General features: G+C 50.3%; 1 protein-coding gene and 1 long non-coding RNA gene across 4 annotated transcripts in view; one reads left to right on the top strand and one right to left on the bottom strand.

The window, feature by feature from the left end:
* Nucleotides 1–867: 867 nt before the first annotated feature.
* Nucleotides 868–3,576, bottom strand: LOC134740102 (uncharacterized). The gene is made up of 3 exons (XR_010127337.1): nt 3,471–3,576; nt 2,677–2,778; nt 868–1,964 (listed from the first exon to the last, which is right to left on the bottom strand). It is a non-coding gene; the product is annotated as an uncharacterized LOC134740102 (long non-coding RNA).
* Nucleotides 3,577–3,780: 204 nt separating this feature from the next.
* Nucleotides 3,781–18,090, top strand: part of EBF2 (EBF transcription factor 2) — a 214,483-nt gene continuing 200,173 nt past the window's right edge. Inside the window, exons 1-6 of one of the 3 annotated variants that reach the window (XM_054498527.2) lie at nt 3,781–4,472; nt 6,954–7,110; nt 8,202–8,265; nt 8,533–8,588; nt 9,095–9,168; nt 15,839–15,907. In XM_054498527.2, the coding sequence (XP_054354502.1) occupies nt 4,342–4,472; nt 6,954–7,110; nt 8,202–8,265; nt 8,533–8,588; nt 9,095–9,168; nt 15,839–15,907 (551 nt within the window). In that variant the 5' untranslated portion in view covers nt 3,781–4,341. The other 2 variants (XM_063668582.1, XM_063668583.1) reach the window with 2 other exon arrangements.

Genomic DNA, 18,090 nt, shown 5'->3' with positions numbered 1-18,090 from the left:
GAATCTCCTTCACTATGTGAAAACAAAAGAAGCGAATCCACTTCTTACCCAAATTGTCCTATAAGGGAGATGTTTGGTATTGACCGCGGAGTCCCCCTGAGATATTTGTCGTGCATTTATGAATAGTTTCTTTTCTCCCACCCTCTCTAGGGAATTTGCATTTATAGAACATACAAATCTAGTTTCCGGAAGAAAATGCCAAAGTTGCAATTTGGTGTGAGAGTTAATGAAGTTCGATATTTAAAAAAAGCATTTCATAAAGAATTGTGAGTTAAATATTCGGCAGGTCTCTGATATGCCAAGTAAAGATATTTCTTTGTAGTCGGACAAAGAGTAAAGGTTCCAGCCTAAAAAATAAAAAACCCAAAATTGTAAAATTCACGTTCGAAGAGAGGCCACGGGGACAGCCACTTTTTCCATTTATAAAACCTAGACCGGCTCTCCCTGTGAATTGAATTCCCGGGCTACTGTCTGGCTCTGTGCTTCGGCACGGGGGTATGTGTCTGGAAGAGGGGGTGAAGGTCGTATTTAGGGGTGTGTTCTGGCATCTCTGAATTCACCCCAGTGTCCCGCCGGACAGGACACAGCCAGGAGAGCAGTTTCTAAGTAAAATTTCCGAACCTCTGATCGGGAGGAGAGACTTGGTGCCCAGGTGATTGGACCGGACGAGATTGGGCAAAGGGGCTTAAAACCAATTAAGAGGAAATCGAACATATCGCACTGGGTTGCAGACGTGAAACAGGAACATGAAAAAAATGGGGGTGCGGGTCATTTGGGAAGGGTAAATGAAGAAGGGGACAGGGTAAAAGACAGACACCCTCAGTTTTGTATAAATAGATTGTGAATAATTTTAATCATAGTGTTCATTTTGGATTTTTCTTGACCCGGGCTAGAGGCAGAACCGAGCTAGTTGGCCGGAGCCTGAGAAGCGTGTGGGCTCCGCAGCCCCGCGGGACTGGGCTTCCCGGGCCGCAGCTGCGCTTGCCAGGCCCCCGCGCGGCTCGGGGCAGGTTTTGTGTTGCACGAGATCGAAAAGGAGGTTTGTTTGCGGGTAGCTGGAGGTGATAGAGGTGGGAGGGACCCTCCAGGAGCAGCCGCAGCTGCTCACTCCCCCAACCAACCCATGTTTCACGCGCGTGGCGGACTCTGCGAGCATTCCTCCCCAAAACCTATACAGACACAATTAAGCCCAACTGGGTTGGCCGAAACGCCGCCACGCTGGGCCCAAGGCAGTCCTTGTCCCCTCACGCTCGCGCAGGCACTTCAGCCAGGCCAACAGGGAACTTCAACGCCCGCAGCATCCCTGGAGCTCCCAGCAGCACTGTCGCGGGGGGCGCCCTTAGCGCAGCCGGCAAGTAGTGGGGAGGCCCCACTCTGTCAAAGTTCGGGACCACGGCTCCCCCAGATTCCTCCCAGCGGGGCACCGAGGCCCCTGAGCGCGTCTCGGGGGGTTGGCTGGGAGGAGGGGCGCCCGCCGAGCGCGGCCCGTCTGTTTTGGGGCTGGCAGCAGGGAGCTGGGAGAAAGGAACAATTCATTCGCTTCCTGAGGGGGCATAATTTGGGTGGCAGCTGTTACCGCCGAGAAAAGCTGGCGCCCTCGACCCTGACTTTGCCCTTTAACCCCAGCCAACCTGAGCCTGAGGGGTAAACTGTTGGGGCTCGGCCCAGGCCCACTGCTGACCAGAGGCCCCTCCGGGTGCCCTGCGCACCTTTCCGGGGCAACGTGGAGGTACAGCCGATCAAAGCCCCCTTGAAAAAAAAATCACCGGGCTCATAGGCGTGTCTTGAAGGGCTCACGGCTGTTCCACACTCTCTGCCAAGGAACTCAAGGCTTTGGCCCCGCTGGGCGCAGACCCTAGACGAAAGGGGTGCGGGGGAGTTGCTTGAGGTTCGGAGAGATTTATAGAGACGGTAGAAGACTCCAGGTGGTCAGTTTTTGCTGGGACCGAAATTCTCCGTAAAACCTGCATGTAACAGAGAATTGCCGAGTTGAAACAGGGCAGTGAATCTCATCCCTACAAATTTCCCTCCCCACCCTCTTCTTCCTTTGGACACTCCTGTCTTACTTGGCTTTTACTAGCCACCCGATCCATTTCCCAATCGCCCTGTATGGCTCTCCCGCCCCTTCTAGTCCAACAGGGAGGACCAAGCCAGAGCTCTGGGGTCCGGGTACCACAGTCAACACAACCCAGAAGCTGGGGGTTTACCTTTTCTACCTTCCCCCAAATCAATGACCCCAGCCCCTGGATCCCGGGGCCTGTGCAGAGACGGTCCGTGCACCCGCCCCGCAAACTCCCTAACCCCCTATCGGTTTTCAAGCAAATCTCCGCAGTTCGGACCAGCACTTCCTAGTCGCAATCCCGCGCACGCAGCGTGGTGCCGTGGTTTGTCCCTTGGGGGAGGTGGAGGCGCGCACCAGTCCCTTTCTCAAGAGAGCCGAGTTTTCTTTAAGTGCAAGCTTCCTGTCAGCCTAGGCAAACCAGTTGCAAGGCGCTGTGTCCTCTAGCGGCAAACTCTAGCAGTTCATTTGAGAGCGCTCACCTACACCTAAGGGATCTGGTCTCTCAAATCTGAGACCTAAGAGGGGAGAAAGTGCCCTGAACCGTCCAGGCGCTAGCAAATGCCCTCCCCGTAATGAGACCGGGAGACTCGCGCGCAATCGCTCGAACTACGAACAGCTGATTGTCTCCTCCACGGCAGATGGTCTTTGAGCACAGATTTGCATTCATTGTCTTCAAATCTGTTTTCCCGCTGGTGTTCTAGATTTCAGCAGCAGATCTATGCACAGGTCAGAATACAAAAGGAGAAACAAGAAAATGACACCCAGCCAGGAGGATGTTTAATAGGCACCGCGAGCAGCCCGGCGCAGTTAAAAAACCGTCTAGGGTTTCAGCTGTTCGGTGAGGCTGCTGCCACCGCCCGCCGGCCACCATCCCGCGGCCAGCACCGCGGCGACCGCGCGCGGTGGGCGAAGTTTCCAGGACTCCCCCGTCCCTCCCCGCCCACTACCGGGGGCTTCGGGAACGGAGAGGTGGGGAGGGAACCGGAGGACCCGCGGGACTACGCCCCGGCCTCTCGCGCACTCAGCCCGCCTCGATCTGTCAGCCACCTCTCCTCCACACGGGTGCGACTGCCGCTCGCGCCCGCCCGCCGGCTGGTGTTTTCCTTAGCTCCTGGACCGTTTTCCCCAGCACTGTATTTGAGCAGCACTTGCCCCTCGCTCGTCCGCCCCACCCCGCCCCCCGCCCCCCGCCTTCATTCATATGTTCTCCCCTCTCAGCAACGTGCAAGCCGCACACAACATCTGATATCACCATGGAACTCCAGGAGACCTGGGGGAGCCATTCAGGGAGCTGGGTGCTCTGGGGGACGTTTGCACAAAACATAAGCACATGTGGCCACGCTCACAAGCATGCACAGATCCGAACCCCGGGAACGAACGTGCCTCCCGGCAGGCTACAAAAACCTACATCTAGAGGCAGGATCCAGGGAGGCTTCCCGCAGCCAGGCCGAACCCCTGCGTCCCCAGCCCGCAGAGACCCGCTACCCTTAGTCAGTGCAGGGTGTGGGGACCCCCCAATCCTGCGCACGCACACGGGGTTCGTGCAAGGACTCGACGCCCGCAGCTTTCTGTCCCCTTTCACCTCCCGGAGTCCCGGCAGCGCAGAGCGCGGCGCGCGGCGCCGGTGGACGTCGGCCCGGCTTGCCAGGCGCCGGCCAATCCCGCGCGTCCATGCAAATGAGGCTCCTTATCGGGCCGCAGCTCCGCCTCCCGCAGCCAGGGCCGTAGTAACCCATTCATGGGGCCCGCGCGCGGCTGCAGCCTGGCTCCGTGGCGCTCGCAGCCACTGCCTCCTCTCGGCTCCGGGTCTTCCCCTTCCTTTTACAACTGATCCTGTTGGGGATTTTTTTTTTTTTTTTCTAAATTGGAAAGGTGGGGAGGAGCAGGGAGGGGGGACCTGGAGGAAGAGGAGAGATTAGGCAGCCATCAATTTCCTCCAGTTTCTCCCAGAACAGGTGATGCTTCTAAATAGTGATCACTTTCAGGAGGCAGCACTGCAGCTGGAAGGATGCGAGCGACCTAGAGTGGAGGGGCTGAGGCGGCAGATCTGAACTTGCGGAGGATAAGAACCCAAACTTTGACTACATCAGTCCGCACCTCGCCAGTGAAGCAAAGGACGGGTTATCTTTTTTTTTTTCTTTCTAAGACTCAAGTTTGGGCACTTGATCCCTTTTCTTGGATTGCTTTGGAGGAGACGATTTGCTGGCAACTTTGGGAACAGTCAGGACTGTGTTGTAACTCTTACTTGTAAAGCGACAGTAGAGGATCAGACTTTTTAAATGTTTGGAATTCAAGATACTTTAGGAAGAGGACCAGCTCTGAAAGAGAAATCGCTGGGCGCCGAGATGGATTCGGTCAGGTCCTGGGTCCGGAATGTCGGAGTGGTGGACGCTAATGTCGCGGCGCAGAGGTAACGACACGGCCGCGCAATTATTATGCTGTCTCTCGCTCTTACGGTCTGTCTCTCCGTGTGCACCCACCCCCCCGCTCCCTGTGCCTTTCTCTCTCCCTGTGCCCCCATCTGTCGCCCAGGCCCTGCGCGCTGGGGCTCGCCCTCGGGCAAGCAGATCGCTGCAGTCAGGCGAACGCTCACCCGGCAGCCAGCACTCGAGTTTCTGAACTGCCTGGGTCGTAGGCGTTTCTCTCCTTCTCCTTTACCACAGTCCACTCTTTGCAGGGAAAAATAACAAAGTAGCCCCCAACATCTCCCAGCTCAGCCCCTAGTCCTGCAAGCCGAGCCGGCCTGGCCCCGAGCGGAGCGTGAACACCGGCGCTGGCAGTGGCGGCGCGGGAGGAAAGCCGGCTTCCCGGCCACTCTTGGCTTCGCCACGCCGCCTACGAGCGCCTGCCTCCCGCATCTTGCTGGGCGATTCCTGGAGCCCGGGAGGCGGGCGGCCAGAGGGTGGCGGAGGCGAGGGGAGCGGGAGAAACCGGAGCGGCTGCCCGGGAAGGTGAGGCGGCCGGGAGCTCTGGGAGGGGGGACAGGCTGGAGGGTCCCGGCTCAAAGATAAAACAGTGAGCCAGACGAACGGAGCTGGGGAGCTGGAGAAAAGAAGAGATTTAAAAGAAGAGAAAATACTGAGTCACATTAGAAAGAGTTGCGGAAGAAGAAAGAGGCGAGAAAAGGCGACCAGCAGCTAGACTGGCTCAGGGATCGCCAGCCTCTGGTTTTGCGGATCCCTGAAGTTGACTTTGTGTCTAGGCGTCTGCGTGCTGGGATAGTAAATACCATGTCCGGGGTGCCACCCTACGAAGACATTACGGTCCCACTGTCTCATCACCACTACTGAGTTGGGATTTGTGGCCTCCAGGTCCTTGTCTGCGAGAGAGGCAGCCCTTCTACCCCCAAAGAGCCGATGAACTTCTTCCACTACCCTCGCTTCCCCTGCTGCCCTCCTGGCATCCCGCATTTAAGTGCCAACATCACACGGAGAAATGATCCCTTTCCCAAACTGGCCAGGTGTCCCGGGTAGAGCGAACCGGCCTCCACCCTTGGAGGGGAGAAAGCAGAAGTCTTATGGCTCCGGGACTTGGGCCGGCGGCGGTTGCGTGCCTCCCGTGGCCCGGGGAGCGCGGATTTCCCTCCGGCGGATCGCACAGAGCGGCGGCCGCGGCTTGCCGCAGCGCTCCGGGACTGGCCCGCCTGCGATCTAAGGGAAATAAAGCAGCACCGCAGAGCCGACTGTGCCGCGCATTTCCTTAGCCGGGCTCCTTAAAAACGCCTCCCTCGCTTTCCTTTCTTCCCGGGATCAAAAAGTTTGTTGAAGCTGGAAGGAGCAGACTTAGTGGGGGAGATCTTAGCCAAAATGTTACCCGTTTCAAAAGGGTGAATGAAGGTGCTTGCGCACCGGGGTTCAACCTGGGAGACCCCAGCGCCGCAGGGCAGCTCCCGCAATCTGTGCGTTCGCCTGAGCCCCAAGTCTTCGGTGAAATGGGATCTGATGGCCAGGTCGGCTGTGACTGCGACCGGTTGGCTGGGAAGCGTGTGCACACGCTCAGCACGCTCGAGGGCGCCTTCCGGGTCCCCCAACTTGGGTTTCACAGTCACTGGGTTCGGCTGGCGCCGCCGGAAAACGCAGCTTGAGTGGGGATCGCGTTGGCTCCAGGAAAGGAGGTTCTCGCCTTTTAACAGTTTGGCTTTTCCCCACTTAGCACCTCTGGGAGCGAGGGCCCCCTATGTCGGTCATCTCATTTGCGGTGGCCAGCGATCCCCGGGGCTGGTCGCCAGGATTCCGCCCTGTCTCTGTCCCAGGCACAACTTTTCGGAAGAGCGAGGCAAGCAGCCCAAGGACCCAGACCTGGACTCTGTGTTACTCTCCCGCCTGCCCCTTGGGGTTCTTACCCACTACCTTTCCCAGTCAGCATTTGGGCGTTGTGGGCAGTGGGTCCAGGACGGATAACTCGAATTAATACGAAATAAAATGGTGGCTTCTTCCAAAGCAAAGGAGGCACTTATTCCCCTAACCCTGGGCCCCAGCTCTGCATCCTGATACACCCAGCAATACCACATGAGGGAGTGGATGGAGACAGTCCCGCGGTATAGGACGCGGGCTACCTCCTTAGGGGACCACTCTGGGCCTCTGTCTGCAGCCCAGGTCTTTCGGTTTCGACTAAAGACGGGATGGTGAGTGGCCCAGCGGTGGGATGCCGGACCACTGGGTGGTGTCAGAGACCCCAGGCGTCAACCCTGCCACCTAACCCCCGTGGCCACAGTGACTCCTTTAAGGAGTCTCCTCTTCCTTATCCGAATTGGAAAAAAGGCCCGAAGGGTTCAGAACCTTGGATCTGGGAAGTGGACCCTTTACCCCGCTGCAGTGTTGTGGGCGGTTAGTAACATCGCCTTTTTGTCCTTCCCCGTGTCTTGTGTTCCCCCGTTTGTCTCCCTATGCAGCGGGGTCGCCCTGTCCCGGGCCCACTTTGAGAAGCAGCCTCCTTCCAACTTGAGGAAATCCAACTTCTTTCACTTCGTCCTGGCGCTCTATGACAGGCAGGGCCAGCCGGTGGAGATCGAGCGTACGGCCTTCGTGGACTTTGTGGAGAATGACAAAGTAAGCGGAAAGTACCCCCCAAACCCCGCGGCCTAATAACTCCCTCTTTGCGAAGCACTAAAGATTCCATCTGTCACTCTAGCGACACTTTTCCACTCTCATCATCAGGGATGATAAATCGAGGCTACTCACCCTCAGCCTCTAAATCAGTCGATTTCCCGAATCTCCTCCCACCCCCACTCCCCCACCTGGTGCTGGAGGAGCGCTCCCGGCTCTGCGCACCGAGCCTGGAGCCCTTAGTAGCGCCTGGTTATGGACTGACGGCGGAGCAAACGCCCTTCGGACTAGTTAAAAAGTACACCCAAGGCCGCCGCTCCACTTCTCTGGGTTAATTTTAATTATTTTGCACCTGCGAGAGCCAGGTGGCCTGAGTTGCAGTACTAAGTGGAAACCGGGAGCCCAGCCTTGGCTTGCCTTCGGGCTGTGTCTTCCCTCCTGTTCTGTTCTCCAAGGCAGCGCCTCCTCCAAACTCAAGCCTGGAATTGGGGGCTGGATTCGGTCTCAAATGAAGGACAGTCCGCCGAAACCCATGTGTGACCAAAGGAAAATCCCTTGCCCTTTCTGGGTCTCCGTGTCCCCAGCTGTACAATGTGAGCTTTAGAGTAGGCGCTTCCCAAAATTCCTCCTGAACCTGGAACTCAGTCCCTGAGCTCGTGGCCCTGCGAGCGCAGTCCTCGCGGGATAGGCCCGAATACTGCCTTTCCAAATGACAAGTCCCTTCACTTTTCTGCCAAGGGACGCCTTGGGGCTTCCTAAGGACAGATACAGCCCGATGGGTTGGGTGGTGACTGTTTAAAGGCAGCTTTGGCAAGTTGTCCAGTTGTCGGAAGCTCAAGGGTCACACTTCTGAGTACATTTTTAAGGGAGACAGAGGGCTGGAAAGGGTCAAGTGGCTACGAGTCTTGGCAAGTTTCCGGGGGCGGCCAAGGACAGGCAGATGCTCATGCCCTTTGACCTAGGGCTGAACAGGGGTTGCTCAAAGCTGCCTTTTGATGGGGAGAACGGATGTGAGGTGCGGATTCACTGCCTCCTCTTTCCCTCATTTTGGGGGGCTGGAAGGCAAGGTAATCGAACGCTGCCTGTCTTTCCAGGAACAAGGCAACGAGAAGACCAACAACGGCACTCACTACAAGTTACAGCTCCTCTACAGCAACGGTGAGCTCTTCTACAGCAACGGTGAGCCGGCGCCTGGCAGCCGGCTTCCAGGCCGCACGCGCTGACCTTGCCATGATCACTCTCAGGGATCGCTTGGAGCCCAGGGCGGCGGGAGGCTTGCCTGGCACAGGGGATTGGGAGGTCACCGTCTCCAGGGCGGCTCAGCCTGGAGAGGCTGCTTGGGCCTCAGACCCATGGCAGAGACGGGTTTGGGGTGTCCAGAAGGGGCTCTACGGCCCTTGACTCGTGCCCGTCCGGTCCCCGCAGGTGTCCGCACGGAACAGGACCTCTATGTCAGGCTCATCGACTCGGTCACCAAGCAGGTGAGCCCGAGGCCACTTGGCTTCTCTTCGCCTGCCTCTGACCCCGCCCCCCAAGCGCCCCAGTTTGTTTCTGACCTGCCCCTCCTCCACGATTTCCTGGGTCAGACTCCACAGCCCCCTCCACGTCCCCCTCCTAGCACCTTGTCTCCTCAGGAAGATTTTTTTTCCCCCTGTCTCACCAAGTGCCCTGTTTTGTCTGGCTCAGGGAAACCCTGGGGGCAGTAAGAGGCGAACAAAAACGATGGAGAGGAAACAATTATTGGGAGATTCAGTTCCCCCAAACATTCCATTTTGCTAAGAATGATGTTCTCACTGGGGCAAACTTCTCTATGATTTCAGTGGAGTCCAAACTGGGCAACCGCGCAGAATGTGCTGCGGGCGGGAATTCCTAATGCGGTGGCAGGCAGTGGGAGAGAAAGCGATGTTGTGCTAGTTCTGAAGTCCCTTCTTTCCTTTCCCCTCACCCCTCTCCACATCTTCCTTTCCTGCCACTACCTCCTTCACAGCCCATCGCTTACGAGGGACAGAATAAGAATCCGGAAATGTGCCGAGTTCTCCTGACGCACGAAGTGATGTGTAGGTAAGAGCCGCCTTTTCCCAGGCCTTCCTGGAGAGCCCGCAGGTGCTCCAGCCCGGCCTTGGCGCGCCGCATTCCCGGGACTAACTTTCAGGAGTGAGCGCTCCCAGCTGGGAGGCCTCGCGGGCAGACGGGCGCAGAGTGCAGACCCACGGAAACCCTTTCATGCAAGTGTCTTAAAGCATAACCGTTGGGACTCAGAACGACTCGGGATTCCACCTCTCTGATGTCGCAGGAGTTTCCTCCGGCTACGTGGAAAGTCTCCACTGTCCCCTGGTCAGTGGTAGTGGTGGAAGCGGGCTGGGCAACCCCGGGCCGGGTTTGGGATCGGCTGGAGTTCCCGCCGGGCCTCTTGTGGTAGATTTCCAGTAACTCCACTTGGAGTTACTGAGTCAAAGCCCTGGAACGACTCCTAGTCTGGGCGAGGGACCACCAGAGGGTTCAGCGGCTGATTTCCGAGGTGCTTCCTGGCACCCAGGCACCTGCGGTGATGCGGGGGCGTTTCTTCCTCCCGGGAGGTTGCTCTCTTAGGAGTTCACGTGTCGGGGGACTTTCTCAGGTCAGAAGGAACTACCTGGAAGAAAGATCAGTCCAGTTCCCACCAGTGAGTTAGGAGGGGCAGGGAGAGGACCCGCTGGGAGATCTGGAGTATGGAGCAACAGCTGGATTCTGATGTTCACGTCCTGAAAGGTTCAGTCTACTGGTGTTCCTGCACCTTTCCCATCTTCCTTTCAGAGACCAATCCATTCCACCTTGAGTCCTGTGCATTACCCCCCCACCCTTTTTTTCTGCCTGACTAGAAGAAAGTTTAAAAAATCAGAAGAATTGCATCTACCCTTATTCTTTCAACAAATGTTTATTGAGTGCCTAATGTGTTCCCGGTATCGGTTGGGTGCTGGGGATCCCACCGCAGACAAGAAAGGATATAAATAGGAAACTCTGGGAAGAGTGTGGCTATTTTATTACGAAAATTTAAATGTCTGCTCCATACATGCTTTTCTTCCTCCAAAAATCTCTGATTGGAGGGAAAGTCTCAATTCTTTACTTGGCTATTGCTTTAGTCAATATCTCTTAACTCCAGACTTACTAGTTTTGGGTAATTGCAGGTTATCTGATTTAGTGTGTACTGTTTTATGGGCAGCTCCCTGAAGCCCTGTCTCCCTCCCCGACCCACTCAGAAAGAAACCATAACAATCAGACATGTTTGTTTTGGTTTTGACCAAGTATCAAAACAAACTTTCCAAATGCCAGTGGCTTCAGCTGAAAGCAATGGAGGCTTCCTTGCTGGAGTAGCTGGGGGGAAGGCATTGGGAGGGGTAAGAAGATAGATACTCCAGTATCTCAGGGACCTTTGATAGATTTGTTCAGAAAGAAAATACAGTTCTGAGATGTACTTCATATAATACCTAGATTTAAATAGAACGCTTTGATTAGGTTGGTTAGTTGAAGGGAGGTTTTTCTTTTTATGCCTTTGTTTGGAGAGATTACCTCCTGAAAAGGAAACAAAAAACTGATCCATTGTCTAATGAATTATACCTATCATTTAAAATAATACTTGCATGCCCCATCCAGCTGTAGTTAAGACTGACATTTTTATTTTTAAGCCCAATCAAATCCTCCTCATTTTATGCTGTTTAAGTAGCAGCATCAATTTTTAAAGCCTCTAGTTTAGTCTGCATTAGTAACACAATATAAAATATTAGATGCATCCAAAAGGGAAGTTCTCATTCAATCTGTCAGTTAGAGCTGGTTGATACTCCAGGAAGGGGGAGAAGTTCCTTCTCTTACATTTTAAGAGCCAGTTGTAGCAGTCAATGATTGAGAGATGAATCAGGTATCCTGTTTCTCAAGGGTTATTGCATATACTTAGTTTCATTTGCATAGTTATTTGGCATACCTGGGCACTTCCCTGGATGGTTTTATGTTCCGTAATCTTTAGTAAAAAGCCTCATAAATCTGTGTTTAGCTTTGAATGGGGAACAAAGCAGAGACAAAATAAATCTCTTTAGGAATAACTTTTTTTCTCCCTTCCCCAATGGTCTCTGTTCCTCTCTTCCCTGCTTTGGTTCATTTTGCCAATTATTAGCAAGGAGAAATCTAGTTGTTATGTCGCTGCCAGCCACCCCTGAGCCCTCAGTGCTCAGAGGGTTAAAAGATATTATAATTTGAACAGAAGTCGTCTCAAGGCCTACAGCTGGCTAATAACAGAGTTGTATTGAGCTCGAGCAAACCCCACAGCTGTGACTTTTCGCCACAAGGCGCAGGCTAGACAGGGCCCTAATCAGATGGGCCAGCCGGGCAGTGGGGCCAGTGTCTTTATCGGCCAGATGGTGTGAATTTAGACACTTTTGTTATGCAATCGCAGGGAGGAGTTGGGGAGAAGAAAACAAAACAAAAGCCACCATGCTGTGCGCTTATTTGAGTTTGAAATTAGAGACAGATTTTTGAAAGTTGAAGGTTGAATTTTAAAAACTATTTTGGAGGGGAAAGGGACACACTCGCTTGTCGTGAGCTGGAGTTTGGCTGACTGGACACTCTCCGTCGAAGGCTGGGGCTTTTTCCCCTTCCCCAGCCATCTTTTATTCCTTCTTTTTCCCTTTCTGAAAAATGCAGGTATGATTCAGGATTGTGATAAGAGTTCTCATATTTCCCCACCTCCCACTTCCAACTTGTTTTAGTTTTTCTCTCTCCTTCAAAGACTCCGGGTGGAGATGGGGAGAATAAATTAAGAATGTTTCAAGTAAAAGGTTCTCCAAATAAGTACTAGAATAAAATAAACCAAACCAAGCCAGAGAGAAACAGTGGAACAGCTTTCGTTTTCATTCATTAGGAAAAAAGAGCACCTCTGAGTCTCTCTGGGGTTGTTACGAACACAGTCTTAACCTATTGCCAAGCTCAGTTTCCTCTTCTCTTTGTTTTATTTATTTTTTTATTGCTTTTTTTTTTTTAATCTTAGAGTCATTTTTAGTTTTAGAAAACGCTTATCAGGAATTTCAAACTTGCCTGTTGGAGAATAATCCTAAAAGCCTTTTAACTAAAGTAGCTGAACCTGAAGTTGGTCACTCAGGCTTTGTTTACACAGCAAAGGGAAGGCAGAATTGAGTTTATCGTCTGAGTAATTCAGGGACCTGGTTTCTTAGCTGTTCCACACTGTTTGGGGAGTGTAGGTTCACAAACATCTCAGGTTCTTCACTTCCCATTGCTTGTGCTAATATTGCTGGCAGGAGGACTGAAAGCCGTTAAAAACAAGGAACGACTAGAACATATTAATGAGAACTTTTCTCTAAAAAAATATAATAATTTGCTTTGGCCAACTTAACAGACCTAGAAAAAATTTAAGATGGGCTCAAATGGGGCTAATTCAACCAAGTTCTATTATTTTTATACCTTCACTATTATAGTTCAATGGCCAAGTGAGTGTCTTCTATGTATGTTTTGTGCTGAATATCAACATTAGAGATGATATTTAAATATGTTACTGTTGGAAAATGGAGGATTGGATCCTAAAGTTTATCTGCATTTTTCTTTGAATATCATTTCCTCCCAAGTTCATTCTCTACATTATACTACACTGGCACCAGGCTTACATTTTTATCTGTTTTCTTTTCCTCCAGAGGAAATCCCCATGGAAGGCAGCTGAATTCAGCTGAACAATTTTGCAAACTTACTCAGCCCCCTCAGAATCATTCCTACCCAAACTAAACAGATTGGCACATTCTGACAGTGTGTGCTCTTGTAATTAAATTGTACCCGGCATTGCACACATATTTGGGGTTAGGTTGACATGCTGGTGATGTCAAAGGGGAGAGTCTTGCTTGAAGGTCTGTAGGTAGCTAGCATGTATGGGTCTTTTGAAACTGTGTTGCTAAGAAAAATGGTTTGCCTGAGCTGCAATGGTATTACGTTGACATAAGCAATATTCTAGAAACAGGAAAGGTGGGAGAAATGGGTGGGGGGTAGGGATTTGGGAAGAGAGACAAGGGCTTTAGGAGGTGGTAGAGCAGCTGGCCTGCATTTTTATTGGTGTTAATCTTGGGATGGATTGAAATTTTAAAAGTTAAGACCTAATATAATTTCAAAGGCCAAATATTATTTCAGAAAGTCCCAGTGGCAAACTCTGGTATTTAAGAAAGTTGAGACCATTTTTCTTTTCCTTCCTACTAATTTGATTAAATTTCTTAAGACCTCATTATGCCCATTTGCTGCAAATGTTTAAGCATCTCTCAAGTATATTTTACTTTCTGAGGATCATAGACTTATTCACTGGCGAATCCACACACCCATGAAAGAGGTGGGTTTAAAAAGTTTTAAGGTATTTATTTGTTTATGCTTAATTCTGTGGAGAACCAGAGAGGGCAAATGAGCTGCAGAGAGCCACAGAGCTAGGACTGGGGCTTGGCATGGTGGCATACACCTGTGATCCTAGCACTTTGGGAGGCCGATGTGGGCAGATAGCTTGAGCCTAGGAGTTCGAGATCAGCCTGGGCAACACAGCAAGACCCTGTCTCTACCAAAATAAAAAATAAAAAGTTAGCCAAGTGTGGTGGTGTGCACCTGTTGTCTCAGCTACATATGGGAGTCTGAGAAAGGAGGATCATTTAAACCTGGAAGGTTGAGACTGCAGTGAGTCATGATCATGTCACTGCATTCCAGCCTGAGCAACAAAGGGAGACCCTGTCTCAAAAAAAAAAAAAAAAAAAAAAAAAAATTCTAAGACTGGGTTGGTGCTAGGCCATTGTCTTCCTGCTGTTACATGACTTCCCTTTTTCCTTATGTTATCACCACTTTCAAAGGGTGCTCATGGAATCCCCTAGCCTCATGGACTTAAACCTAGAAGACACTCTAGAGAGAATCAAATCCAACACTTTCACTTTATTCCTAAGAAAGAAAAAGCCCAGAGGGGTTAAAGACATTTGACTAAATTTGTGAAGCTGGTTGGTGACAGCTTGGACACCAGAACGCTGATTCCCAGTTCAGCAATCTTCCTAAGGTATCATGTCAAACTTATGCTACAGAAAAACTACCATGGGCAGGGCAGTGTTCACATACAGTTTGGTTATTGTTAGTGTGCTTACTCCTTAGGCATATTCTCCAACAGTATGGATGATAAAGATTTTTTAAAAAGCCATGTCAAGGCTACATCCTTAGCCAACTATAGTTGATAGTGGACCATGTACCTGAGATGAGCTGAGAGGTATTCAGAAGTCTGTAGCCCTGATCAGCAGCAGATGGGCTACCTGGTGGTAAGGGATTGAATTCCCGGTGCTTCTTACTAGCAAGCTTCCTTTGCCCTTCTCACATTTGTCTAGGTGTTTTCGAACGGATACCTTTGGATTGGAGTGTTTTGCTCCCCTCTCAGGTCCTAGGGAGTACTTTCTGTTTGTTGTAATTGCCCCAGGGGATCTTCTTTATCTCTGTCTCAGCTAATCCTATCAGCATTTATTGAGGTCTTTCTATCAGGTACCCAGCACAAGGGGGACATCTTGGGAAGTGGAGTTTTCAGAGCTGGAACTTACACACAGTGGGATACCACTTCTGTTTCAGACTTGGTGAAAATTATTGGAGCTACCATCCAACAGCTCCTTGCTTCATTTTCCTCGTATTTTAAAATGTATACCATAGTTCTGGTCTTCCTACTTCATCTGAAAAATGATGGAAATAAGTGAATGAATAAATGTTTATAAAGCATAGCAAGATCTCTGGAGAAAGATGTTGTATAAATAAGGTTTATAGTAATCCTGGCAGCCACTTGTAGTCTATTTTACATATTTTCCTTCCTCTCCTTTCTTTAATTATTTATTGAGCCATAAATATCTCAAATATCATAAAATCATTGAATATCAATCTGGAAGTGACCTTATCCATCTTAAAATCCAACCTTCCGTGGTTCCGATTAGGAATATGACTCATGGGAAAGTTGTGATTGCTTCTAAGTCACAGAGTGAGAATTTGAGTATATTTTGGCTTCAGGTTCAGTGTTTTTTATTTTTTATTTCATAAAACATGGTCATAAATCCTGCCCTCAAGCCGCTTATAGTTGGGAAGCTACCTTAGACAGATTCATTTTTTTTCCTTCAACTTTTAAGTTCAGGGGACCATGTGCAGGACGTATAGGTTTGTTATATAGGTAAACACGTGCCATGGTGGTTTGCTGCACAGATCAACCCATCACCTAGGTATTAAGCCCAGCATCCATTAGCTATTCTTCCTGAGGCTCTCCCTCCCTGCACCGCCCCTCTGACAGGCCCCAGTGTGTGTTGTTTCCCCGCAAGACAGATTCACGAAGGTGAATGTTCTTGTGGCCAGGCACTACAGCTCATGCCAGTAATCCCAGCACGTTGGGAGGCCAAGGTGGGCAGATCACCTGAGGTCAGGAGTTCGAGACCAGCCTGGCCAACATGGTAACAACGCATCTTTACTAAAAATACAAAAATTAGCTGGGTGCGGTGGCACATACCTGTAGTTCCAGTTAGTCAGGAGGCTGAGGCAGGAGAATTGCTTGAACCCAGGAGGCAGAGGTTGCGGTGAGCCAAGAAGGTGGCATCAAGACATTGCACTACAGCCTGGTGACAGAGCCAGACTGTCTGGGGGGAAAAATGTTCTTGTCATGTGCTCATAGCATTTTCTTGATTTAATAAATTTCTTTCACTCTTGGTTCCTTCCCAATCTACAGTCGATGCTGCGAAAAGAAAAGCTGTGGAAACCGAAATGAGACTCCATCGGACCCAGTCATAATCGACAGGTAGGGGGAAAAAGTGATTTTTCAATCATTTTTGGTTCCTTTTCTTCATGAACCTCAACTCTGAGTACTGATCCATGGAGCTTTGCTGTCAAGTTGGTTTCATGTTATTTCTAGTCACTAAGCTCGTCCAACAAAGGCCTCCTCATGATGGCCTTTCTTGGAAGAAGCCAGAATCTTCCTTTGGAACACGTGTCTCTAAATCTGTGGTGGAGTCTTTTCCAGGTGCACCAGCTTCAGCCTAATAAGTAGTATGTGTGGTGCAGGATATAAGTGATGGCACCTCTCCTCTCGGGCAGGGTGTGGTCTTAATCAGTTTTCTAGAAGAAGCAGTGTGCCCCAAGTTAAGTGGCACCCACTTTATTATTCTCCATGATTGCTGCTTGGCTGGAAGATTATCAATTTAGATTATGGTTTAGGGGATTATGACAAGCTCTCTGTTGCATTCAGGGAGATTCCTTTCTACCATGGAGGATTGCATTCTGGGTTCTATGTTATATTCAGAATGGGAAAGATTCTTTGGGACAAGACACTAATTCACTGAAATGTGATTTAGGCATCCTCAGCTGTCTGTTTTTTGTGATTGGAAACAGAACTTACAAACCAATGAAGAAATACCAAATTAACTTCCAGAAATCATGTAATTTTTAAGAAACCCCATATTCCCATCCCTAATTTTTTTCTCTTTCGTTAAAAAAATGGAATAATTCCCTGTTGCTTCTTTCTTTGGGTTTTCACATTTCTAGCCAGGTCCTGAAATGGATTGGAGAGACCACAGTCTCCAAAGTTGTTATTCCAATATTCCAACGAATTCTCAGTTGGGAGAATGGAACCTCTGGCATTCTTCCCAGAAAGCCAGCTTGGTTTCTTCGTGGAAAGTATAGCATAGCCTAGGAACTGAGGAGGCTGGAATTCTGATCTTGTCCTAGCTTCTGACCTTGGACAAAGCACTCAGCATCTCTCTTCTTCAAGAATATAATGATGGGTTAGGGGGTGCCGTCACTGCTGTAGGCTTCAAGAGGCTACTGAAATATCAGTGGCAGCTTTGCAGTGTTCTCTGAGATGCTTGAAGAGGATGATAGGCAAATATAAAACGTTTGTTGGATGTGTATAGTGTCTTTGCCATTTTAGAAGGTTCCAGTGAGCTGTGTTTTAGGGAGCTATTGAGGTTGCTCTGGTCTTTTTGAAAGTACAGAGAAGCTTAAATATATAGAGTTGCAAGTACTCTTTGGAGTCAGTCATTTTCCTCATCTAGAAGAAAAATCTGAACCTGAGTGGTGGCATGACTTGCCTGTGGTTGTGCAGCTGGTTGGGCAGAGCTGGCATTAGAACACAGCTGTCCTTACTTCCAGGCTGGGTGCCGTAACTCACGCCTGTAATCCCAGCACTTTGGGAGACCGAGGTGGGCAGATCACTTGAGGTGGGGGGTTTGCGACCAGCCTGGTCAACATAGTTGACCCCAGTCTTTACTGAAAATACAAAAATTAGTCAGGCATGGTGGCGCATGCCTGTAATCCCAGCTACTTGGGAGGCTGAAGCAGGAGAATCGCTTGAACCCAGGAGGCACAGATTGCAGTGAGCCAAGATCATGCCACTGCACTCCAGCCTGAGCGACAGAGAGAGATAGTGAGACTCTGTCTCAAAAAAAAAAAAAATAAAATAAAATAAAGGAACACAGCAGAGCTGTCCTTGCTTCTAGACTGTGCTTCTCTCCATGGCTTCTCTCCATGGCCACAACCTCATTCTCCCAGCACTTTTTCTGTCCTAACTGATGAGTTGGATCTGTTCATTTCTGTGTTTCCCAGGGATTCTCTGGGAGACTGGATGCATATGAGAGCAGCCTAGACCCTGTCCTTTCCGGCCTGTGGACTGAGCTCACTAATCTTGATCAATCTTGATCTAGTCTTTTCCACTATCTTTAGCTTCTCTTTTAAGAAGGTACTCTAACCTCATGACTGTTACATCCTTTTTCGTAATAAACACCCTGTAAACCAGCTTTAGAAATGTTTGCAAACCTGTAAATACTCACCTGCACCTTGCTTCTCATAAGTACACGCCTTAATGGCTCTGCACTAAGCAGGAGCTCTTACTTTAAAGAACTACATCTCACTACATTCACCGATAAAGTTGAATATGTTCATGTTTTCTTCCTATGTAATACACATATTACATGTACAAAAGAAAGT

The sequence above is a fragment of the Pongo pygmaeus genome, chromosome 7, assembly GCF_028885625.2.
Source record: "Pongo pygmaeus isolate AG05252 chromosome 7, NHGRI_mPonPyg2-v2.0_pri, whole genome shotgun sequence".
NCBI lineage: Eukaryota > Metazoa > Chordata > Mammalia > Primates > Hominidae > Pongo > Pongo pygmaeus.
This window is presented reverse-complemented; position numbering and strand designations above follow the sequence as displayed.